Source organism: Prionailurus viverrinus, chromosome D1 (genome assembly GCF_022837055.1).
Source record: "Prionailurus viverrinus isolate Anna chromosome D1, UM_Priviv_1.0, whole genome shotgun sequence".
In the NCBI taxonomy this organism is placed as follows: domain Eukaryota; kingdom Metazoa; phylum Chordata; class Mammalia; order Carnivora; family Felidae; genus Prionailurus; species Prionailurus viverrinus.
The window spans coordinates 96,468,404-96,493,930 of NC_062570.1; the positions used below are offsets into that span (position 1 = coordinate 96,468,404).

The 25,527-nt window shown below is 37.6% G+C and overlaps 1 protein-coding gene across 1 annotated transcript in view; it reads left to right on the forward strand.

Annotated features, from left to right (window-relative positions):
• HSD17B12 (hydroxysteroid 17-beta dehydrogenase 12) overlaps positions 1 to 25,527 on the forward strand; it is a 167,614-nt gene that overhangs the window by 56,112 nt on the left and 85,975 nt on the right. The window contains exons 2-3 of the mRNA XM_047878031.1: positions 4,441 to 4,487; positions 7,826 to 7,901. Coding sequence (XP_047733987.1) covers positions 4,441 to 4,487; positions 7,826 to 7,901 — 123 coding nt within the window. The remainder of the gene's footprint in view (positions 1 to 4,440; positions 4,488 to 7,825; positions 7,902 to 25,527) is intronic.

Genomic DNA, 25,527 nt, shown 5'->3' on the forward strand with positions numbered 1-25,527 from the left:
CTATGGCCAATTCATAAGTTAAACTTTATCATAGGTATGTATTTATAGGAAAAACCATAGTATATATAGGATGTGGTATTATCCACAGTTTCAGGCATCACTGGGGGTCTTGGAATGTATCCCTGGTGGAAAAGAGGGGACTACTGTAATGTACCAGTATTCATTGATGAATTGTGACAAATATAAGATGTTAGGAATAGGAGAAACTGACTTGGAGTATAGGGATCACCCTGTATTATCTTCACATTTTTTTTGGTAAGTCCAAAATAAAAAATTTATTTACAAAAATGTTTACAAAAATGTGTCTTCATGTATCCATTGTTGGAAAGCTTCTGGTGGGTGTGCTTCGTAATGAGAGACTAGAACAAGATCTAGAAAACAAGAGCTTCAACATTGGAGAGAGAGGCCAAGGGAATTCTCATGGTTAGGTTCCAGAATAATAGCTGTGCAGCAGAGTAGCCATTCCAAGGAGGAGCAGGATAAAAGCTGGAGGGCTCAAGGGAAGTAATCTCTAAGGGGAAAAAAAAGAATGGAACACATTTATGGGATTGATTGTGTGGAAAATTGTATCAAGAGACTGTTAGAAAATGGGGGAAATTTTAAAAAGAAAACTATGGAAATGGAAGAAAAAGGCAATTTTAACCACAGGAAAAGAAAAATGTTGACCAAGAAGGGAAAGGTAATTATACTATACTATTTGCTTCAGTAGTGAATATTATATTTATCTAACCACAGTAATTGTTGTATAATAAAGAATATGAAAAGCCTTCATCCCTGGTTTCTGCTGGGGAGAATCTAAATCTTTGGAATTTCCTGAATGATAGGGTTGTCTTTGTTATTCACAATTGGCCCTGATACTTTATGCCAATGAGATGACTCATGGTAGAACCTAGATAGCTTCAAGATGGGGGCTGGTCATGCCAGAAAGACCAACCATTGATTAGAAGATTGGGGGTTTGAGTCATTTGATGATATCAGCTCAACCTTCCAACCTCTGGGAAGGGAAGGGGGGGTGGAAGTTTAGTTCAGTGACATGGTCCGTGATTCGGTCAACCATGCCTTTGTAATGAAACCCAATAAAAACTCTGGACACTGAAGTTTGATGTAGCTTCCTAACTGGTGAACACATTGATGTGCCGTGAGGGTAAAATGCCCTGATTCAGGCAAGGCATGGAAGCTCTACATTCAGGACCCTCCTAGACCTCACCCCATGTGGCTATGCATTTGGTTCGTTCTGATTTGTATCCTTTATTTAAAAACTGTAATTACAAGTTGTGAAGTTGTCCTGAGTTCTGTGACTCGTTTAGTGAATTACTGAACCTGAGGGGTTGTGGGAACCCTTAATTTTATAGTCAGTTAGTTAGAGTATGGATGCCTGTTGAGATGTCTAAACTTGTGGCTGATGCCTAAAGTGTGGGCAGCTTTGCTAGGGCCCATGTCCTCTGGTTTATGTCAGAATTGAGGTGCATTATTATAATAATGTGCACACTGACTATTGACAGAACCTTGTGATATAACTTCATTAGAAGGAGGGGGAAAACAAAGGGGAATGGGAGTTCTCATCAACTGTAATAAGTAATATAAAAATTAACGGATCAGGAGATAACAGTGTGAGCACAGGATTTAGAGAACAAGGATGATAACATAAGGAAAACCAACTGAAATGATGAAAATGGTTACTTCTGGAGCTGGAGCAGAATGGGGTGCTATGATGCAGAAGGGTGGGGTGAGGTACTGCTGTTTTTCACTTTAAACCTTTTGTAACTATTTTCTTTTTCTTTTTAAAAAGATTTTTTTTTTTCAACGTTTATTTATTTTTGGGACAGAGAGAGACAGAGCATGAACGGGGGAGGGGCAGAGAGAGAGGGAGACACAGAATCGGAAACAGGCTCCAGGCTCTGAGCCATCAGCCCAGAGCCCGACGCGGGGCTCAAACTCACGGACCGCGAGATCGTGACCTGGCTGAAGTCGGGCGCTTAACCGACTGCGCCACCCAGGCGCCCCACTATTTTCTTTTTCAAACCAAGTTCATGTATTGCTTCAATCTACATACAATTATGTAAAAAAGAAGAGGCTTGACTGCAGGCTCAGTAGTTCATCAGGAAACACTCGGGCATTGATTGAAATGTGTGTGCACAGGGGTGCATTGGGGGGTACACTTAGGAATAACCTCTGTACGGAAGCGCCAGAAGCAGAATAGGACAGGCAGATGTGCAACTGTGACGCAAGTGTAGCAGAGGTCACAGCTGATCCCATGGGAATTTCTGAACCTTGCATAGCCCTTCAGAGATGCCTAAGTGAAGTAAAGGAGTCAGACCTTTGTCCCCAAGTGTGGACCAGTCATTAGACATACTGCCCAGGGGAGGGGCTATAACCTTGGGCAAGGCAGCTCTCTTTGTCTGAGGACAGTTCTTGGTTGGTACTCAGCAGATAACACTCCTAGTGGGGGGTTGACTGAGAACCTTTGTGCTGGAAGGGGGGTATGTGGTCGGTGCTCTAACAGTATCTACTATAAACTCCAAAACCAGAGACTCTGGAAAAGGAAGACTTGATATCCATTAGGCAAATTTTATAATCTCTAGTCCTTCCAATATTCTGGGCTTTCCAGGACTTTAAACAAAATTTTTTTTTCAACGTTTATTTATTTTTGGGGCCGAGAGAGACAGAGCACGAACGGGGGAGGGGCAGAGAGAGAGGGAGACACAGAATCGGAAACAGGCTCCAGGCTCTCAGCCATCAGCCCAGAGCCCGACGCGGGGCTCGAACTCACGGACCGTGAGATCGTGACCTGGCTGAAGTCGGATGCTTAACTGACTGCGCCACCCAGGCGCCCCTCCAGGACTTTTAAAGAATGATAGGGCCAGCTGGGTGGCTCAGTTGGTTAAGGGTCCGACTTCGGCTCAGGTCATGATCTCATGGTTTGTGAGTTCGGGCCCTGCATCAGGCTCTCTGCTGTCAGCACAGAGCCTGCTTCAGATCCTCTGTCCCCCTCTCTCACTGCCCCTCCCCCCCAAATAAATAAACATTAAAAAAGAGTAAAGTATGATAGATATGCCGGTTTGATAAGTGTGGGGTTGGCAATTTAAAAGCACACATACACTTGTGCACACACACACACATGCCGCTCCACTGTCATCTGTATTCTTTTGAAATATGTATATTTCAGCTAAAAATCTATCCCTCCCCTGCTTGTGCAAGAGCATGTTCTCTCTCTCACTAAAAAATAAATAAACATTTAGGGGAGCCTGGGTGACCCAGTTGGTTAAGCGTCCAACTTCGGCTCAGGTTATGATCTTACAGTTAGTGAGTTTGAGCTCCATATCGGGCTCTGTGCTGACAGCACAGAGCCCGCTGTGGATCCTCTGTCTCCCTCTCTCTCTGCCCCTCCCCCCCCATTCTCTCCCTCTTTCTCAAAATAAATAAACATTAAAATAAATAGACAAACATACAAAAAAAAAAAAGAAAACCAATTGAGGCACATCCCTAACACTTTGGAGTAGATGGCAATGCTCTGAATTTGTAACAAACATCATTCCAGTATTTCAGAGAGAAGATACCATGATGAAGAGAAATATACTTTCCCATGGAAGAAATCAAATTTTTGGTTGCCCATAATTTTGAAAAATTGAGTTTATTAAGGTGTAACAGGGATAGTAATATGTGCTTAAGTATACATTTTTGAAGTGAATTTTTACACACTCAGGTACCCAAATCAAAATACAGGATATATCCTCCACCCTAGAGGTCCCTTCATGCCCCTTTCTTGTCATCTGCCGCCTTACCCAGATGTGACCAATATTCTGACTTTTGTCATCACAGATTAGTTTTACCTTTTTTTTTTTTAAACCTTAATAAATGGAATCACAGTAGTTTGTATACTTTTATGTCAGACTTTTTTCACTTAACATAATATGTGGGAGGTTTGTGCATGTTTTGTGTAAATCAATAGTTCTTTTTTATTGCTATTTAGTACCCCATTATATGAACATACCTCGGTTTACTTCCTTACTCTCTTGTAGATCAGTAGTTGGGTATGTTTACCTGTTATGCATAAATAAAGAGATCATGGGCATTCTTTTGGCAGACACGATGCATTCATACCTCTTGGGAATTGCTAGGTCTTAGGGTAGGCACATGTTTAGTTCTGGACATAATGCCAAATATTTTTTTTCTCAGAATGATTGTATCAGTTTCCAGTGCCACCAACAATATGTGAAAGTTCCAGTTGCTGCACCACCATGTCAATACTTGGTATTGCAGTCTTTCAAATTTTAGCCATTGTGGTGGGTATTCAGTCTTAAATTTGAACCACTGGTGTGGCTGCATCTTTTACATCAAAGTATTACACAGGTCTTCTTGTGTATAAGTAACTGATGGGTCCTCACGATGATTGGTTCTTCGTTGTACTTCTTCACCTAAACTGTTTTTTTCTTTTCTCAGTTGTCACAGGTAGTACTGATGGAATTGGGAAGTCCTATGCAGAAGAGGTAGGTAATTTTCAAGACCTTTCTTTTTGGCTTAAAAATATAAGAACAAATATGGGATGGTCTCTTACAGTAGTTTTGATGTTTGAAGTTAAAAACAAATATAATGTTGCACAGTACAATACATATACTTTGTAATCAGAAACACCATGTTTGCTTAAGCAAAGACAGTTTTAAAATAAATTTTTGTGCAAAAGTGAGTATAAAACTTTCTATCCCAGTATGTTGGAAAAAATGTAGTGTAATTTTATTTTATATTGCGTGATTATGGACAGTCCTTAGTTTTATTTGTTTATTTTTTAAAAAAATGTTTATTCATTTATTTTGAGAGAAAAAGAGCATTGGGGAGGGCAAAGGGAGAGGGGGAGAGAGAGAATCCCAAGCAGGCTCTGCCCTGTGAGTGCAGAGCCGGATGCAGGGCTTGAACTCACAAACTGTGGCATCACGACCTGAGCTGAAATCAAGAGTCAGTCGCTTAACTGACTGAGCCACCCAGGTGCCCTGGACAGTCCTTAGTTTTAAAGTCAGTTGTTTTGAACTATTTTCCAATAGGTGGATTTACTATTATAGAGTAGTTTCATTTCTAGGCTAGTCCATGGCATCATTTTTTTTTTTTTTTTTTAAGTTTATTCATTTTGAGAGGCAGAGCATTAGCAGGGGAGTGTCAGAGAGAGACAGGGAGAGGGAGACACAGAATCCAAAGCAGGCTCCAGGCTCCGAGCTGTCAGCACAGATCCCAACGTGGGGCTCAAACTCATGAACTGAGAGATCATGACCTGAGCCAAAGTCTGATGCTCAACCGACTGAGCCACCCAGGTGCTCCCATGGCATCATTTTTTAATAAGGACTGTAATTGACAGAAAGATACTGACAGATATAGGCAAAGAGTTCTCAAGTTCTCTTGAATGTCATGAAAGGATAGGGACCATGATAGTATGAGGACGACTGTACAAAGCAGGAGCGTTGATAGTACTGTACTCTTTTAAGACAAGCTTCCCTGCCTTCTAGTTCCACTAAGGCACCCAAAGCTAATGATATGGCCCAGTTGTGATGACGATCCTGGCAGACCCACTGGATTTCTCATTTGTCATTCCCAAAGAGTTGTTTTTTTTTTTCCAATCTCCTTTTGTTGTGCCAGGTTTTTATTTCGAGTGTCAAAACTCCAGGAAGGTTGCAAGAAAAATACAACAAATACCCTGTACCTTTCACCTGCATTCACCAGTTATTAACATTTTGTCACATTTAACTTTCATTTACTATTATGGATATTTTTAAGTTAATATTGTTTGCCGGGACCATTTGTGAGTTGCAGACATCCTAACAACTCACCCTTAAAGATTTCAGCATGCATCTTCTAAGAACTAGGAACGTTCAACCTTATAACCACGGTGCAATGGTCACACACAGGAAGTTTAACTTGATATGCTATTATATAAAACCTATATATGCAAGTTTCCCAAATTGTTTCAGTAATGCTCTTTATAGCTCTTTTTATTTATTTATTCATTTGTTTATTTAAGTACTCTCTACACCCAATGTGGGGCTTGAACTCATGACCCTGAGATCAAGAGTTAACATGCTCTTACAATTGAACCAGCCAGGTTTATAGCTCTTTTTGGTTTCAAGATTCAGTTAAGGATCATACATTGCATTTAGGTGTCATGTCTTTTGACCAGAAGAGTTTCCTAGCTTTAAAAAAAATTTTTTTTATAACAATGGCATTTTTGAAAAATACAGGCCAGTTGTTTTGCAGATTTCTCAGTTTGTCTGATGTTTCCTCATGATTAGCTCAGGTTAGACATTTTTTTAGCAGGAATGCTACCCAGATGATATTTTATCTTTCTGAGTTCATTTTATCAGGAGGTACAAGAACTCTCTTGTCCCATTATTATGTTAAGATAAATCATTTATTAAGATGCTGTCTACCACCATTCTCTGTTATGAAGGTACTTCTTCCCCTTTGTAATTAATATAGAATCTGTGGGATGATACTTTGAGACTGTATGAAAAAAATATCCGTTTCCCAACAGTCTTTTGTCCAGTGGATTTAACATCCATTGACAGTTTTTTCCTAAATTAGTTATTACCATGGTTGTGAAAAAATCGGTAATTTTTGTAATAATATCTTTCCTTCTACATTTACTAGATGTTTCTTTTCTATAATTAAGAGCTCTTATTTGTCTTTCCTCCTTTGTTAATTTTTTTTTAATTGTAAGCATGGACTCAGGTTCTTTAGTGGTTTTATAGCAGATTAATTTAGCAAATTATTATTAACCCTTGTTATTTTAATAAAAATGTTTTTCCATATTTTCTCATTTGCAAAACTGCTCACTACTTAATAAAAACTGACTTTAGGATTCAAGACTGGAATATTAGTTTACTAAATTACTTTTAGTTTAAATATCTGATTTATTGCTCATTTATATACGGTTTGGAATAGTTCACTAAAACGTTTCGTATGTATCAGTGTATTTTTCCTCTGCTTGTCTGTTTAGAAACCACATTCCTATAAATCCTACTCATTCTATATAGCACTTACATAGTTCTGTGTATACACACAGAAGGTGTTTTCAGGAAATACTTTATTTTATCCAATCAACTACCTCAGTTTACCTTTGTTGTCCACAAAACATCATGCCTAAATAAAATTTTAAGAATTTCTTCTGGTTTTAGGAATTTATAACATTTTAACTGTAGTTTTCTTTGCCAGTCTTCCAATCTTTATGTATCCAGTCCAAAACAAAATCTTTTTTAAAGCTAGCTTTTAAATTATAGAAGTAATAGATATTTATGATTTTAAAAAACTAAAGCAGTGTAGGTAGGTGCAAAATGAAAAGTAAAAGTCTTACTCCTTCTGAGATCCTTTGACATTTATGTACTTGCTGAATCTAGAAAGATAGCCCTGTGGGGAATCCTTTTGTAGTGTCTTCATTTGGTTTGTCCATTCATTACAACTTGGGTTTACTGGTTTTTTAGTTAGGTATATCATATTATCAGGTTTTCTTAAAATGAGAATATATCTGATTTGTCTTTTATTTTATTTGTTTATTTTTTTCAACATTTATTTATTTTTGGGACAGAGAGAGACAGAGCATGAACGGGGGGGGGGGGGGGGGGGCAGAGAGAGAGGGAGACACAGAATCGGAAACAGGCTCCAGGCTCTGAGCCATCAGCCCAGAGCCCGACGCGGGGCTCGAACTCACGGACCGCGAGATCGTGACCTGGCTGAAGTCGGACGCTTAACCGACTGCGCCACCCAGGCGCCCCTGATTTCTGTCTTTTAATGAAATATACAGGTGATTCAACTCTTCAATGTTTTTTTTTTTTTTTATTGTTTTCAGTTAGCAAAACATGGAATGAAGATTGTCCTTATCAGCAGATCACAAGACAAACTGAACCAAGTTTCCAGTGAAATAAGTAAGTTTCTCCTTACACCCTCTCCTGCTTTCATGTTTACAAAAGGAATACAGTAATCTAAGTTGAATGTTTTCATGTAGGTATCTAGCACTGACATTTATTTATAGCTCAGAAAGCTTTTTTCTTATGTTGTTGAAGGGATGTTTTAAAATGGGGTCATCAGTTTTTTTCAAATTCATATGGGACTGTTAAAATTTCCTTAAAACGTGTTTTACTGACTCAATTAGTTGCTGTTAGGAATCAGAATCTCTGAGTATTTTATCATGTTCTACTTAAATACCTGAATTCTTTTTCTGTTGCTTTATTTCAGTATTCTTGTGCTTTTTTTTTTTACTCTTTGACATTGTTATCTCTAATGTATATCATATATAATTGAAGAAAAATATAGAAGGCAGCCTATCTACATATGGGAAGGAATCTTTGGAGCTTTCTTCTTAGCCAGCTATGCTTAAGACCTGAATTACCATATAGCAAAGATTCTGAACTGACGTTTAATTAACCAAGCAGGTGGATTAAGCCGTACTGTCCGTTTCCTTGGGAGAACATACTGACTGGTGTTCCCAGTGTGCTGTTTGTAGCCCATAGGCTTCTCAGTGTGATGCTGGTGCACTTTTACCCCCACAAGTCAAATTACTTGCTTTAAGAGTCAGCTGAGTTTGTCCACAAACTATGCAGAGCACATTTATTATTTAATGTTCTGCAAACTGATGCAATATTTGTATTAAAAAGGGGAGTTGTTTCTACGAAAACTAATTTGAATGCTGTGAAAAATAGTGAGAAAAGAGAGTTCTTTCCAAAATTACCTGTCAAATTAGCAGTGAACAAGACAAATGCAAAATAATAGCGGAAAATGATAAAAAGTAAGAAATTTGCTCTCCGATTGTTTCATATGTGTTGAAATTTTTGCTGCACTTTAAAGGAACTGAAAACTGCAGTCATAAATGATGCATTACCGGCATGGGTTCTGCAGGAAAGACTGGAATACCAGTCAGCAGATCTCAGTTCAGATGTAAGGCAGGAGTCCTACACAGAGAATGGGTGAATGAATTATATTTATACACAGTTTAAATGAAATAAAATGGTTACATGTATATTTATCATTCTCTAGGATTCCTGCTTTAACTTCTGTGAGTAGCCAACTAACAAACTGGTCCAGTTCTTTCAGATGAGAGAGGCATTCTGCTGTGTTTTTTTTTTTTCAGCTTTATTGAGATAATTGACTTATAACATTGTGTGTAAGTATGTTAAATCTTTTTTTTTTTTTTTAATCTTTTTGTTTGTTTGTTTGTTTGTTTGTTTTAAACCCTGCTGGGAGCACAGATCTTTACATCTTTGGCATCTAAGGATTTTAACTTTGAAGGTTTGAACTATGTAAACACAACCCTGAAGGTCCAAGGCATACAGTATTTTGCAGTTTTGCTAAGGTGTGAATTCGAAGTAAGCCATGATACAAATGAGCCAGAGGCAGTTAATTTAGATAGTAGTTGAACTTAACATATTGCCTAGATCTTAATACTGTTTCTCTCTTAGTTGCTTGTGATCATGTATATACTTAACTCTTGTAGTGATAAAAATGTGTTTGTGCATGTGTGTGGGTAAAATTGGCTGCTAATGAAAGCATCTACTGGATGCTGGAAGTAAAGGTTCATAGGTGGAAAATAGAACCTTCGATTAAAGGGCATGTTGAATTTTGAAATGCTGTGATCTGAATGAATCCATCATCTACTTGAAACAAGTAAAAGCTACCTCATGACAGTCTTTTAGAAAGTGCTCCAGCCTGTACAAGAATTGCTCAATGAGTCAGAAGTATACTTTAATGTTATTTGGGAATTTATCAACTTGTGATATGAGGTGACATGTGACTGAGGTCAGAGATGTGGTTCTGGATAAAGACAGGATCCTGTTCAAACATTCTCATGAAGGGACAGATGGTGACACACTGAATTGACCTTTATTATGTTTTTCTAGGCATCATATAAGTTAATGAAAGCGGTGGTATCAGCAGACCAGGTCATCCGTTCTAAGCTGAAGAAATACAAAGAGGAGATTATAGATGCCTGTGCTAGTTTTTAACTCACATGTAAATCTTCTCTTTGGGACGATAGTGTTTTTGTGAACATATCTATTCCATGAGAAAGGAGGACCAGAATTTAATGTGGACAAAGACCAACTATTTACGCCTTCAACACATCCTTATTGAATGCCAATGCACCAGGTACTGTGCTAGGCAGTCAGCATAGAGTGGTGAACATGATAGAGACAGCCCTGCTTTCATGGAACTTATGTGCTAGAGGGGGAGACAGAGGAAAAAAAAATAGGTAAAAAAGCGAATAAACCAAAACAAACCAGACAAATAAATTAAATACTTGGAGTTTGTAATAGTGCCATAGAAGAAACCAAGGGGAGAAAATGGAGAGGTTCTTACCTTTGTAGCAACGTGGTGAATTCTGTGACTGATGGGGTGTTAAAGGGCCAGACTAATAACCTTTTGCCCATATAATGGCACTTCAGTTATGAAGCTGGAGCCTTAGTGAACAGAGAATCCACTGGGCCCTCTTACAGAGTATCATGGTGGATGGGTTGTATGTGCAAGTTGCACATGATAAATCCACTCCAACATACCTGTTTTCTTAAGCCATTGGGTTTCTGCCTCGGCATTATGACGGGGCAGTTGCAGCTTCCCAGTCTTACTAAATGGAGGGCTGTCATGGGTCCAAGTCTCAATCAGCCAGCAAAATTAACTCTTAGAGCCCCTTCTAGTTGTACATGATAACCATTAAATCTCTGGTAAGTGATTTGTTTTTTAAAAAATATCCCAATCTGGCATTATATTATGTTTTCCTTGATCTAACACTCTTAGAATCATTCTCACACAGATTTCCTAGGTATCTACCAACACAAATTAGCCAACTTTTGCAATTATTTTTGTGTATAAGTTATTACTTTATGGACCAGACTTTATACTTACTCCCCAAAGAGTGCTGTGAGTTTACCCTGTTATGAGTAACAGTAGAGATCTTGATCGTGAGGAGAAGAGGAATTCTTCTGCAAGGAACTGCCCTTAGAGTTATCGTGAGGTAAGCGCAGGTTCTTCAACCCAGGGGAAAGGTAATCTCTTCAGACACAGGAGAGCAGGCTATTTCTATTTCCACTGGCAAGGGAGGCTCAGAATAGCTTGGGGATTCAAGATCCTTGGCTTCAGCTGAGTTCACCCAGATAATCCCCATCCCAAGTCTTGCTCAGTGCTTTCATTTTCATGCATGAGACATGGTGAGTCTGTGGAGGTCAGCTTGCGTTGTAATTGTGCAACTGGCACAGTTAAATCTGATGTGAGCAAGGTGAGCTCTGTGGCTGTAAGACATCAAGGTTTTTATTCGGGCTGCCATTGAAGTTCTCTGGTTCTCCGTTCATAAATGGGAGCTGAACGTTTAAAGACCCAAGCTTGTCATTTTCTTTCAGTGAGTGCTTCAGTGCATTCAGAAACCATGCCATACCACAATCTTTGTACTCATTTCTGCCCAACTCAAATGTGACAGCCCCTTGGTCCCTTAAGGCATTTCTTCAGCGGATACTTTATTATAATCCGTAGCCAGCATTAATTTGATTAATGGTGATGTGGCATTATGGATCAAATCAAACCAATACCAAAGTCCTTTGAAGTCTGTTTTTGGGGATCCCGCTCCTGATACCATTTCTGCATCTGTCTGACTTCAATCAGGAAACCTAAGTCAAGCAAGTTAGTTTAACTAGGCTAACTTGTCTCGTCTAGTCCAACTCTTACATTCACTCCAGGAGGTTAAACTTATCCTCCTTCCCTATGTGATTGAAAGAAGAAGAGAGGAAAGGAGGAGATTGAAAAAGAAACCACGTACCAATTGAGAAAAATTAGGGACCTCTTCTGGGCTCCTATCACCTTCTGACTCTCCACTGTTGTTATGTAAACTTGGGGATTCTGTTTCTTTTTTAAAAAAAAAATATTTTTTTTACGTTTATTTATTTTTGATAGAGAGAGACAGAGCACAAGTGGGGGAGGGGCAGAGAGAGAAGGAGACACAGAATCTGAAGCAGGCTCCAGGCTCCAAGCTGTCAGCACAGAGCACGATGTGGGGCCTGAACTCACAAACTGCGAGGTCATGACCTGAGCTGAAGTTGGATGCTCAACCGACTGAGCCACCCAGGCGCCCCTGGGATCCTGTTTCTTTAGAAGCAATTCCTTGTGAGTGTGGAGGACAGCCTACGTATCAGAGTTGTTCAGAAAAAATTTTCAAAGGGTTATATATAATTTAGTAGGGAACTAAATGTTTTGCCAACAATGGGTAAATGCTTTCTCAGGATCTACTGCTTAGATGAAATTACACTTCTTTGTAAGGATACCTGTCACCCGTTGAATTAATACAGGCTGAGAGTCAACACATATATAATAAGCTTATTTTGTTATCTTTGTTGGCCAGGATTATTAACATATTCAGTATTTTTGTCAAGTTTGATTTGTCCAAGAAAAAAAAACTCCTAATTTTTGAGCTCTGAGGTAATTTTTATTTGCAGTAAAGCACAATGCAAAGAAGACTAGCTTTCAGAACAACCTAGTGGCTCACAGAATAAAGAGATGGTGATATTTACAGTTCCTATTCTTATGTGGCAGTTGGCAATTCTGATTGTGTACAGTTTAATCAGCTTCAGGTTTTAAAAACCATACATCTCTGATTTTGATTAAAAAAAAACAGATACGGTGTTTCTCTTTTTTTTTGTTAACTTATGTCAGGGTGCAAAGCTTTGGGATTGCCATGTAATTCCATGATCTCTTGAAATGTAAACCTTTTAGAAATGTAAATCTTACTGGTCTGTAGTCACAGAGAAATAGGGTAAGGTAAAAAAAAAAAAAAATCAGTTTCGCTTTTTCATATCTTACCTATGATCAAATCTGTATAGTTAAGTGTAGATTTCACCAAATGTTTGTTTCACAATTTCTTGATGTACTAGCAGTACTATTAATATGATGCTTTGTTATATTTAGCTTATTTCATTTTTGTAGGGACAAGGTACTAGTTAACCTTTTTAACTTTCATGTTTAATTAAACCAAAATCACATGATGTTAAGATCAGAGAGTTAATCTTAGCACGTAGCCCCTAGTCATATATATTTTTCTGTCACTTCTATAGTACCAGAAATATTTTTATTGCCCTTACAGTTCACAAAATCTAAGCTAAGGAACCATTAGGAACCCAAAAGCAGCCTGTTTGCCTGCATTGGTTTTTGCCTGTGGTACTTATGATTGTGGAGGTACCCTACTACTCCAAGATCCCCAAATTCATCAGCGTTTGCAGAAAGTGACATTCTTTACTACCCATAACACTGAGATTCCACAAGCCATTGGGCAGGTACCAGGATAGTTGCTCTGAAGCATTGTTTCTGCATATTGGAGTGTAATTATTGTTCTTACTAGTGAGCTTGTCATGCCTAATTAAATGAGATTTACCGTTAAATGAAACATTTCTGGCATGGTCATGGTTACAAATTTGTCTCATCTAATTATATCCTTGCAGGAAGAAGGATAGATTCTTTTTTTTTTTTTTTTTTAAGTTTATTTATTTTGAGATCAGAAAGAGTTCGTGCACATGCTAGCGTTGAGGGAGGGAGGGGCAGACAGAGAAGGAGAGAGAGAGAATCCCAAGCAGGCTCCGTGTTGCCACTGCAGAGCCAGATGCGGGGCTTGAATTCAAGAACCTCGAGATCATGACCTGAGCTGAAACCAAGAGTCAGACACATAACTGACTGAGCTACCCAGGCGTCCCAGAAGGATAGATTCTTACTGAGCCTATGCAAATAATTACATTGCCTTGTAAGGTGAAACAACTCGGTAAAGACACGTATACTCTCTGACCATTGTTCTGATTAGTTTTGCAGGCAGGGCCAATTAATATGTGTTGTATCTTCTATACAATTTCCATCTTTAAATTTACCTAACAATTACATAGTTTATGTTCCAGTTGCTGTGGCTGCATAACAACTACCTCAAACTTATCAATGTGAAATAATAACCATTTTAAGGTGCTCAAAAATTCTGCTGATCAGTTTTACCGGGACTTGGGGGACATATTCTTTTGCTTCTCATGGCATTACTGAGTTCCCTAAGTGATACTCAGCTAGTGGAGAGGCTGGTCCAAAAGATTTAAGATGGCTTCTCTCACAAGGCTGGGGCCATGATAGGGAATGACTGGAAAGCCAGATTCAGCTGGGACTGTTGACTGAAGTGCCTTTGCATAGCCTCTCTAGCATGGCCAGATCAGGGGAGTTGGACTCCCCACAGGGGAACTATCATCGCTCAGTGAATGTGCCAAGACAATGAGGCAGAAGCTGATATCTTTTTGTGACCTACTCTCAGAATTCATACAGCATTACTTTTTTTGCCATATTCTATTGGTCAAAGCAGACATGAGCCTGCCCAGATTCAAGGTGAGAGGAATAGACTCCACCTCTTGAGGGAAGAGAGACAAGGTAATGTTGGAAAAGAACGTGTGGGAAGGGAGATATTTTTGGAAAATAAAATCTGGATCTGGAAAATACAATCTGCTACAGTTTATGAACTATAGTAAGGTTTTTCAGAGAATATTTTTCCTGATTTCTGAGGGATCAGTAGGAGCAGCATACCATTCCAAGAGTTGAATACCATCAACATATCATTCAAACCATTCATTTCATTCCCATTTGCCCAAGGACAGCCAGTCACCAAAGAGGGGTAATGAAAAATGAAGAAAGAGAGCTATTTTCTCAAAACCACTATTTCATTCAGCTGCAAAATTAATTCTTGTTCTGTTGGACCTTGGGCCAAAAGCACGCTTGTATCTGATTTTCAAATAAAAGAGTTCTGTAGGTACTGACTCGGTTTCCTGGTATAATCTGTTCCATAGTCTGAGCTTGGTGGCAGTGTCAGGTTACACTGGGAAGGAAGTCCGACACAGGAGTTGATTTTTTTTTTTTTACGGCATCAGTGACAGTCAGGTGCACTCAAAAGGCCTCTGCTGAGGCTATTATTCTTTGGATGTTCCTTCCTAAAGACTGTATTTTCTGACCTCCAGCTTCTGGGCCTCTAGCTTTTGGCAAACTTGAAGGAAACGTAGGAACCACCTGTTAATAGGACTGATGGTCTCTGGTTCATTTATTACAGTAATTAACAGTAACAGAATAGAATACTATTCTGGTATAATATAGAGCTAATTGATGATTTAGTCCACGATTTTCCTTAAGGCAGGACCCTAATGATGGACACTAAAGGCATCGATAAATCTCCAGGGACATCTATAAAGTATGTTTTAAAATTGCCACCAATTAGCAAGAATATTTTATACTTAGAAACATAATCTTGGGACTCTTGAGTGGCTCAGTTGAATCTGATTTCAGCTCAGATCATGATCTCACGGCTAGTTTGAGCCCTGTGTTGGGCTCTGTGCTGAGAACTCAGAGCATGGAGCCTACTTCAGATTCTTTGTCTCTCTCTCTCTCTCTCTCTCTCTCTCTCTCTCTCTGCCCTTCCCCTACTCACTCCATCTCTCTGTCTCTCAAAAATAAATAAAAGCATTAAAAAATAAAAAAATAAAAGAAACATAATCTTAGGTATCACTTTGTTCATAGTTGTGTGGCCAGTCTGTATACACAGGATCATGAATATGATTCTGTCTATCCTGGCAAGTACACATGTTGAATAATATTCATTTTTAGTCACATCTGGGCTCTGCCCATGTTTTGGGCTTGATAAACAGGGCAGCTCTCATAAGACAGCTGAGCTAATTAAAGATAGGAAAAATTTACTTTTTTTCCCAATACCCTCTCTGCTCAGTAGTGCTACCTAGTGACTATCTGGGAAATACCAATGATAGTTTTGGTATATAAAATATACCTTATGTCTTAATCAGTTTTACTATGTTTCATTTTGTGGCCCAAATTTATGAAGGTAGTAGCATAAAGAGTTGCCAGCAGACTAGAGATTATAGCAGAATAGAAGTGTAGGTCATAGGTGTCCAAGATAAGAAATGATTAGAGTCTTGGTTTAGAGTGACAGGAATTAAAATAAAACATAGCCACAAGAAACAATAATTATTAGGAAATTCAGCTTTTTTAGAAACGAGAAACTTTTGTTTAAAAAAAAAACGATTCAAGGGCATGACAAAAGTCAACACAAAAGCTTAAAAAGTTAACAGGCTGTTAGAAAGTGAGAGTGTTTGAGGGAGATAAGGAACCTATGTTGGCCAGGCTGCCTACTGGAGGTACAGAATAATTTTTTTTTTTCTTACAGCTTTCTCATTAAGAGAAGACTATATTATCAAAGATCAAGTTTCTTCTCAACAACTGGTTTCAAACTATTTAACTCATAAGCTTTCTTTGTTGATTTTAATACATTTTATACACTTACACATATAAAGTTAACACTTTCACCTGAAGCTTAAAATGTATTAACTTTATGTCTGTTATTACATTATAAGAAAATTCACCTACCACTTTGACTTTGCCATCCCAATTGGAGTCTTCTTTAAGAATTTTAGTCTTTAGACTCTTACAAACTGAGAATAAACTGAGGGTTGATGGGGAGTGGGGGCGAGGGGTGGGTGTGTGATGGGTATTGAGGAGGGCACCTCTTAGGAGGAGCACTGGGTGTTGTGTGGAAACCAATGTGACAATAAATTTCATATTAAAAAAAATAAACCAAAAAAAATTTTTTTTGGTCTTTAGAAATGGTCCAGGTAACAAAGATGCCTCTTTCTTTAACTCACTATATTAGTATAGTATCTTAGGATTAATTAAGAATCATAGAAGTTATATTTAAGTTGACAATGCAGAACAATACGATCATTATTGATACCAAGTTCGTCAGAGAGATGACATTTGAAACTTTTATACAGGGGACATGAAGAGTAACATCAAATGATGTTACTTCAGCATTGTCTGAAGTTTAGAAGAGTCATAAAAGACACCAATTCTCATAATTTTAGTTGGTGGAAGCAGTGATAATACAGCTAACTGATAAAACCTATGTGGAAAATATAAAAGTTCAATGACTGAAATGTTAGAGTGGCATTATGTTTCAGCCTGCGATATGATCAGAGAGAAGACATAGCCACTTTAAAAATTACAATGATAGAACCAGTTCTAATTTGGCCAAAGATTTACCTTAATTAGGACTTTTATATACATCTTGGATTCTTACATAATTCTTATTTACCAATTATTAAAAATACTTTAAAAGTTTATTAGAGCATTTAAAAATAACTATTACTTGCCAGCCGAGTGTCTGTTTGAATTTTTTAACTGTACTGCTCAAGCCAGCCTTTTCTGTGAGAATGATTTTTCTGAAATTTCCGGCACACTTAAAGCATTAGAAGTTTTTGTCCTTGTCTGGCAGTTCTTGAATTTTCTCTCCTCAGATTTAAGGGAGCACTGATTAGTATCCATATGCTACTCAGAAGAGGCTTTTTAAAACATAGAACTCTTGGTTGACAGTATTGTTCAAATCTGTATCTCCATTGATTTTTCTGTCTACTTGCCCTTATCAGTTACTGTGAAAGGGGAGTTGAAATCTCCAAGTAGAATTATGGATTTATCTGTCTCTGTGTGTCTATTTCTTTGTTTTTAGATGCATTAACATTTAAGGATGTTATGTTCTCTTGATGAATTCATTCCTTTTATCATTATGAAATCACCTTCTTTATTCTTGGTAGTATTATTTGCACTGAAATCAACTTTATTTTTCTTTTGATTAGTTTTAGCATGGTATATATTTCTGCCTTTACTTTTAACAAATATGTGCTTTCTATTTAAAGTAAGTTTCTTGTAGACAGCGTAGGTTTGGTCTTTTTAAAAAAATCCAATTTGATGACTTATTAATCAGGGTTCTCAGACCATTTGCATCTAATGTTATTGTTGATAGGATTGGGTTAAGATCTACCCATTTACTCTTTGTTTTCTGGTCATCTTGTCTGTTCTTTTTCCCTTGTTTTGTTTTTTTCTGCCTACGTTTAAATTAATAGTATGTTTTTTATCATTTCATATTATTTCCTTCTTTGGCTATTGGCTGTGCATCTTTTCTCTTTGTTTTGAGTGATTGCTTTAGACTTTGTAGTATGTATCTTTAGCTTGTCACAATCAGCTACTACTTTATATAGAGCATGAGAACCTAATGACAGTGTACTTTCATTCCCTTTTGTGTTTTATTTCTGTGTATGTTATGAATTGTGTAACATTATTTTTGCTATAAATAGCTATATTTTAATGAGAATTAAATTTATTTTTAAAGTCTTCTGTATTTATACACAATATTTTCTGCTCTTCATTCCTTTGTATACATACATAATTCAGTCAAGAATCTTGTGGGGTTTTTTTTTTGTTTTGTTTTTTCCCTGTCTGAAAGACCTCCTTTTATATTTTCTTGTAGTACTGGTCTCCTAGTGATGAATTCTTTTTGTAAGTCTGAACAAAAACCTTTATTTTTGAAATGTATTTTCTCTGGGTATAAAATCTTACGATGACCGATTCTTTTTTTCCCATTTAGTACTTTGCTGCATTCTGGCCTGTCATGTTTTTGAGAAGTCTGCTGTCATTCCTATCTTTTTTACCACCTTGTGTAAGACACTTTTATTATTAATAATTTATTTTTAAATTTATATCCAAGTTAGAATATGGTGCAACAATGATTTCAGGAGTAGATTCCTTAATGGTGCTTAACCATTTAGCCCATCCTCCTCCCACAACCCTTCCAGCAACCTTCTGTTTCTTCTCTATATTTAAGAGTTTCTTATGTTTTGTCCCCCTCCCTGTTTTTCTATTATTTTTACTTCCCTTCCCTTATGTTCATCTGTTTTGTATGTAAGACACTTTATTTCTTCTTTTTTTTTTCGTCTTTCCCTTTTAAGGTTGTTCTCTTTATCACTGGCTTTAAGCAATTTGTCCCTTGGTGTACTTTTCTTCATGTTTATCCTTTTTGGAGTTTATTGAGTTGAAATTTATGGGTTTATAGTTTTCACTATATTTGGAGAAATTGGGGCCATCAAATACTTTTTCTATCCTTCACTCTCTTTGTAGGAATCCACTTACACATATATTAAATGGATTAAACTTGTCTATCAACTTAACTGATTGTTATCTTCTTTCTTTTTTTGTTTTTGTTTTTGGTGTCTTTTCTCTTTGTATTTCATTTTAGAGAGTGTCTATTGCTGTGTGTTCACATTCACTAATCTTTCTTTGTTTAGTGTCTAACTTGCTGTTAGGATTATTATTTTTTTTAATCTAGACATTATTTTTGTCTCAATATAAAATTTTAGGGCATTTTTATATTTCCCTTATATCTTTTAAAAATTTTCATGCTGTTCCTTTTTGAACATACGGCAGCCCCCCTTGTTTGTGGTGGATATGTTCCAAGACCCCTAGTGGATGTCTGAAACCACAGATCATACTGGACCCAGTACATACTCTGTTTTTTTTTATATATACTTACTTATGATAAAGTTTAATTTATAAATTAGGTGCAATAAGAGATTTACAACAAAGATAATAAAGTAGAATAATTACAACAACAGAAGTTATATGAATGCAGTCTTTCTCTCAAAATATTTTATTGTACTGGACTCACTCTTCTTGTGGCAGTCCGAGATGATAAAATGCCTACATGATGAGATGGCATGAGATGAGATAATGGCGTAGGCATTGTGACCTAGCATTAGGCTACTATGGACTTTTTGACGATTCATCAGAAGGAGAATCATCTGCTTCCAGACCATAGTTGATTGTGGCTAACTCAAACCATGGAAAGCAATACTGTGAATAAGGGAGGATTACAGAATATAGTGTGCTCTTGTGTTGTTTGTCTTTGTTTTTTACTTTTTTAAAGATTTTATTTTCAGGTAATCTCTACACCCAACTTGAGGCTCGAACCCACAACTCCAAGACCAAGAGTTGCACACTCCATTGACTGATCCAGCCAGGAGCCCCACTCTTGATCTTGTTTTACTCATGTTTTTCTTGCTGTTGGTCTGGCTCATGCTCTCTCAGTCCTCTGGTAAATTCTAGGGGCTCTGTCTTCCTCACATGCTCAAATCTGTTTCCTCAACTGGGGGGAACTGCTCATCTCTATTCTGGTGTAGAAAATCTCTAGGCAGTAAGTTAGGGCAGCCTTAGAGCTCACCTCTTTTGTTTCCCTTCTCTTGAGTATTGCTGTCCTGAACTATCTGTCTTCCAGGGACAGAAAACCATTGTTTCATATATTTTGTCCTTTTTTTGTTTTTCTTTTTTTTTTTTTAGCTTAAGGTGATGGAGTAGATCTAGTCTTTGTTACACCATCATGGCTGGAAACAGAAGAACCCCGTACCCCCTCCTTTTTACCATTATAGATTTCCTGGTAAATGTAATTATTATCTTTGCACATGTCTATAAATGTTGTTTGGTCTGCATTAGGCTTTAAAGAAAGAACAGGACTAAAATTTTTGGATTTCTGCACTGGGCATGGCATGGTTAAGGGGGATGTGTCCACTAACCAGTGTTATTTTGGTGACTGAAGAGCTATTGTGAAACCTCTTAATATTCATAATCTTGCACTGAAAGATACTTTTGAAATTTAGTTTCTGTTCCAATTTTGGCACAAGTGGTTTTCTAAGCTAATGTGGGATCCCGCCGTAAAGCTTTCCAACTAAACGATTTCACCAAGTGTACCTTATTTCAACTTCATTACTGTTTGTTACCAGTCGTTTTTGCTGATAGGGAACAACATCTGTAATATGGGTGGATATTTTGTTAGAAATGTAGCATACCTACCAATTAGTTGGCCCAGCCAAATTAGCATGTGTTGGTCTGCATCTCCAATTACCGCAGCTGCTTGAGTGTTGCTGTTCTACAGCTGGCATTAGGCATGTGGGAGTGTACTGCACCATGGCCAGACACTAGCTCTACCTCTTAATTAAAACATTGGCTTATGTTTGCATGATTTCTTTAAAACAGTAAGTGGTCTTTCCAATTGGATTATTGATGGTTCAGTAACTTCTATATAAAAAAAAAAAGCAAACCTTTTTTTTGGTTGAGGAAATGTGGGACCAAGGTGTTCGGAAAAGAGTCCCATTTAAGTAGATGATTAGTGTTTCTCCTCCCACTTTCAGATTATTAGTTGTTATTCTAAGTGGATAATTGTAATTTGGGGTACAGACTTAAAGTATAAAAGAATTCATAGAAAGGCATATTCTTTGGATGTATTTATTAAGTTCTTCAGTACTTTTATTTAGGGATTGCTTCCCTTTTCATCATGGAGAGAAAGTACTTCTGAGAGTTTTATGGAAAAGGTTCACTTAACTTGATTCTTCCATCAAATAAAGTTATAGATTTTCTTGTCAGTTTCCACTGTTTTGATAATCTTGTTGTACCATTACTGATTAAATGCACAGTTTGTTACATGCTACCATTTACAAATCTTTAACTACAAAGCACTAATTTAAATGACTCCGTGCTATATCTAGTAGTAGAAACAAAGAGGAGTCCATTAAAACCAACAAGAAATTTCATAAATTTTGAATTACTCTATTCCTTTACTGTTAAGAAAAACCAATGGAATTAATATCTAATGACAGCAGGCTACTAGTAATAAAAATGTTGATGTAGAATTAGCTTTTATTGTACTTCCATTCTGTTTAATGCTATAGAGCTGTGTAAAATCTAAAATGTAATCACTCTAATAACTGATATAAATATTAAGCCACAAATAAGTATACTCATTTTTGTGGAACACTTAGCATCATGTTTAGACATGTGTAGTTCAGAAACCATACCCATACCCAGAAACCATACATGATGTTAAAGGTCATTCCTATTCAGGAACTGATAGACTAAGCCCCTCACTTTTTAAGTATGGAAACCAAGTCTGAAAACCAAGTCATACCTAGTAAATGACTGATGTGAACGGAGTCTTTGGCTTCTTGTACTATGTTCTCTATTACCCCATGCCCTTAATTTGTGCTTTAAATATTGTAGCTGGGGAACTAAATGATAATTTGGGGGGAGGTAAACATCCCCAGAACGTGATATCACAGTTACATATATAGCATCAAGCGAATAAAAAACAAACTAAACTCAACTTGCATCGTGACTGTGTTTAAATGTAGTTACTTACTACAGTTATTATCATTGGACCAATTTTAGGATTTGTGAGCATTTTTATTAAAATGGGCATATTTATTCCTTTTCACTTTTTAAGACATAGCCATGTTCAACTGGATACTTAAGGATGATTTGGAGTTAGTAAAATCCTAACATAACTACATAAAATGGTCTATTTATGCTAACACAAGCTTTGATTAAAAACAAGTAATTTTCGGGGCGCCTGGGTGGCGCAGTCGGTTAAGCGTCCGACTTCAGCCAGGTCACGATCTCGCGGTCCGTGAGTTCGAGCCCCGCGTCGGGCTCTGGGCTGATGGCTCAGAGCCTGGAGCCTGTTTCCCATTCTGTGTCTCCCTCTCTCTCTGCCCCTCCCCCGTTCATGCTCTGTCTCTCTCTGTCCCAAAAATAAATAAATAAAAAAAAAGAAAGAAAAAAAAAAAAAAAAAAAAAAAAAAAACAAAAAACAAGTAATTTTCCAGGGGTGCCTGGGTGGCTCAGTGAGTTAAGCGTCCAACTTCAGCTCAGGTCATGATCTCACCGTTCGTGAGTTTGAGCCCCACGTCGGGCTCTGGGCTGACAGCTCAGAGCCTGGAGCTTGCTTCAGATTCTGTGTCTCCCTCTCTCTCTCTCTCTCTCTGCCCCACCCCTGCTTATGCTTTCTCTGTCTCTCAGAAATGAATAAACATTAAAAAAAAAAAGTTAAAAAAAACAAATAATCTTCCAATAATAGTTGAGATATTTCCTGTACTAAGTGATGAAATAGGGGCGACTGGGTGGCTCAGTCAGTTAAGTGTCCGACTCTTGATCTCTACTCAGGTCATCATCTCACTGTATGTGAGTTCAAGACCCGCATGGGGCTCTGCACTGATGGCACAGAGCCTGCTTGGGATTTTGTCTCTTCTTTTCTCTGTGCCTACTCTGCTTGTGCACGTGCTCTCTCTTTCAAAATAAATAAATTAAAAAAAAATAAGTGATGAAATAAGTATCCAATGTTGATCCTTAGAGCAATTCTGAGAACAGGCTGGCTAGGTTCCCTAAGACTCCACCGTAGGCAATAAAACTGATCTTCAGTTTTAGGTCATCAACTCAGGTCTAGTTTTGCTTCTACTGCTATGTGGTATTTCTTTGTGTTCTTTCTAATTATTCATGCCCCTCTCCCACAAGTTATCCTTATGGTATTAATCCAGAATCCCAAGGTGCCTTGAATGTACACGTTGTTTTCCAGTCTTGAATTCCTCAAAATGGTGTTTTTGGTTCCCATTTCTGACTTGCGTGGGGGACGGTGCTGTCACTCCCCAATTCTGGAAGGCCTTTATTCATCCTTTGGGTGTCTTCTATTACTGGTTTGTGGGGCTGGATGTTGGACCAGCAGCCAGGTAGGTGGGACCCGGCTTTCCTACTGCTACAGGGTTGGCCATTCTCCTTTGATCAGTTTTGTACGTTGAGTTTTGGATCCTTTTGATAAATGGGTTTATTGCAGTGAAGTTTGAGAACCATTGCTATAGATTTCTCCCTGTACCTTCTTGGTCAGTCCTCACTGTTCACTTCTAACAAAGGAGCTATTTTACTTAGCATGTGTCTCCAGATGCCTAGCCTTTCATCCTCCTCACAGAAAGAAATGTCCTCTTCTCCAAGAGCAACGTTTTGCTGATGTCTCAGTTACTAGTCTCTTGCTGGTTCTTAAGGCCTTGTTCCCATAACATTTTTCTCTGATGTCTTTCACAGGGACCCTTTAGACACGTTTTTTTGGGGGGGAGGGGGCTGCTTTTTGTTTTACAAAATAAGCATATTTCACTTGATCACGTAAATCTTAATTTATGTCTTCTTTTGAAATTCCAAATGATCTGTTAACTCTGGGCCCAGCATTCATGTAGGGCAGCACTCAGTTGGTGCTGAGAACCATTTGCCCTTTTAGGTGGGGCCTGCGCTGTCAAGTTTGGCCCAGCCCGTCCCCGCTCACGTAGTGCATGCACATATACTTTTATTAGGCAATCTGCAAAATTGAGTAACATGCTTGGCCCCAAAGACATTTCAGTTTGCTACCTCTGTTATCCTTCACAGTCTTTCTAAGCACTTCTAGAGAGAAATTCTGTTTCATTTGCAAGGCATTGTAGAACACTTGCAGGACATGTAGACCCTTTTGTCACATGGATAGGCCTCATTGTCAGTCAAATGAATTTCTTCTAGTATGGTATATTTCTATTTCATAAATATTCCCCATTAATTTTGGTTTTGTCTCAGAAACATACCTATCAATGTTAATACAATATAAACTTACGGATGTAGAACTATATACATACAGTGAGTGAGCAAATACAAAATGGAGGAAATCACAGTGTTCCCTCTGAATTACTATTCCTTCTTTCCCCCCTGGATTTCTTAATTTTAATTTTACCTAGATTTTTGATATTATCTAATATTAACTAATGTCTAATATTATAATTTAGTGGCTCCTTTGGATTTTATATACATTGCATAACATACTGTGTATTCTTTTGAGTTTTGGCTTCTTCAGTTCAGCATATAATATATAGATCCAACAGAAATGCACGTACATGTGCTCTGAAGACCTGGACGGGATTTTCCTAAGTAACATTACGGAAATAGCTAAAAACTAGTTCGTTTATTTTCATCCCTTTGTGAATATACCACAATTTCGTTATCTGTTCCACTGTTGATGGACATTTGGGTTGTTTCCAGTTTTTGAGTATTTCTTTTGGATCTCTACCTGTAAGTGGACTTGAGACATACTGAGAGGCTCTTTGTCATACATAAAACATTGCTGTTTCTAACAAATACATTTCTTAAGATAATGTTGCAAATACTTGGAATTAGTACCTAGACCTTATGTCCTTCTGTTACTGCCAGGTCACAAACAAAACAAAAACTGTCTAAAGAGACTGCGGACTATTTTTATGTCATAGCTTTTGGTACGATGTATGAATTTTAAACCTAAATATATCTATACTTTGAAAGCTGAATGTCCAACCTTTTTACATAACTGCTATAAAATTTTTTAACGTGCAGAAATTTTAGAAGTTCGTTTACCTGGCCGTTTGCCCTCAGTTGGCATGGTTCCAAGTGTGTAAAGTACATTTAAAAAATCATGTTAAGGGTATTGGAGACTATGCTGTAAAAATACTGCCTTAAATGGAAAATAAGCAGTTGTAAGATCCCCGTTCGCCCGTTTTCTCTTAAAAGTTCATTCTTGAAAATGTAAGAATAAGAATAGATATGCGTGTTTATGTAAGTTAACTTGCACCATCATAATCAAACGGTGAGTTTAAATATTTTTGTTATTTCTTTCGCTTGGTCTTGTTTCTGTCACCCTTTCGCACACAGTGCTAAAGCGTTATTAATTGAATTTTCTCCTGCACAATTACATGGTGATTTCTACAAGAAGGGCTTAATATTCCTTACAGCATCATCTTACACGGCAGCATTGCCTCTGGGACTTTTATACAATGCAGCTGCTTGTGGTAAATGAAGGAAATCAAGTAT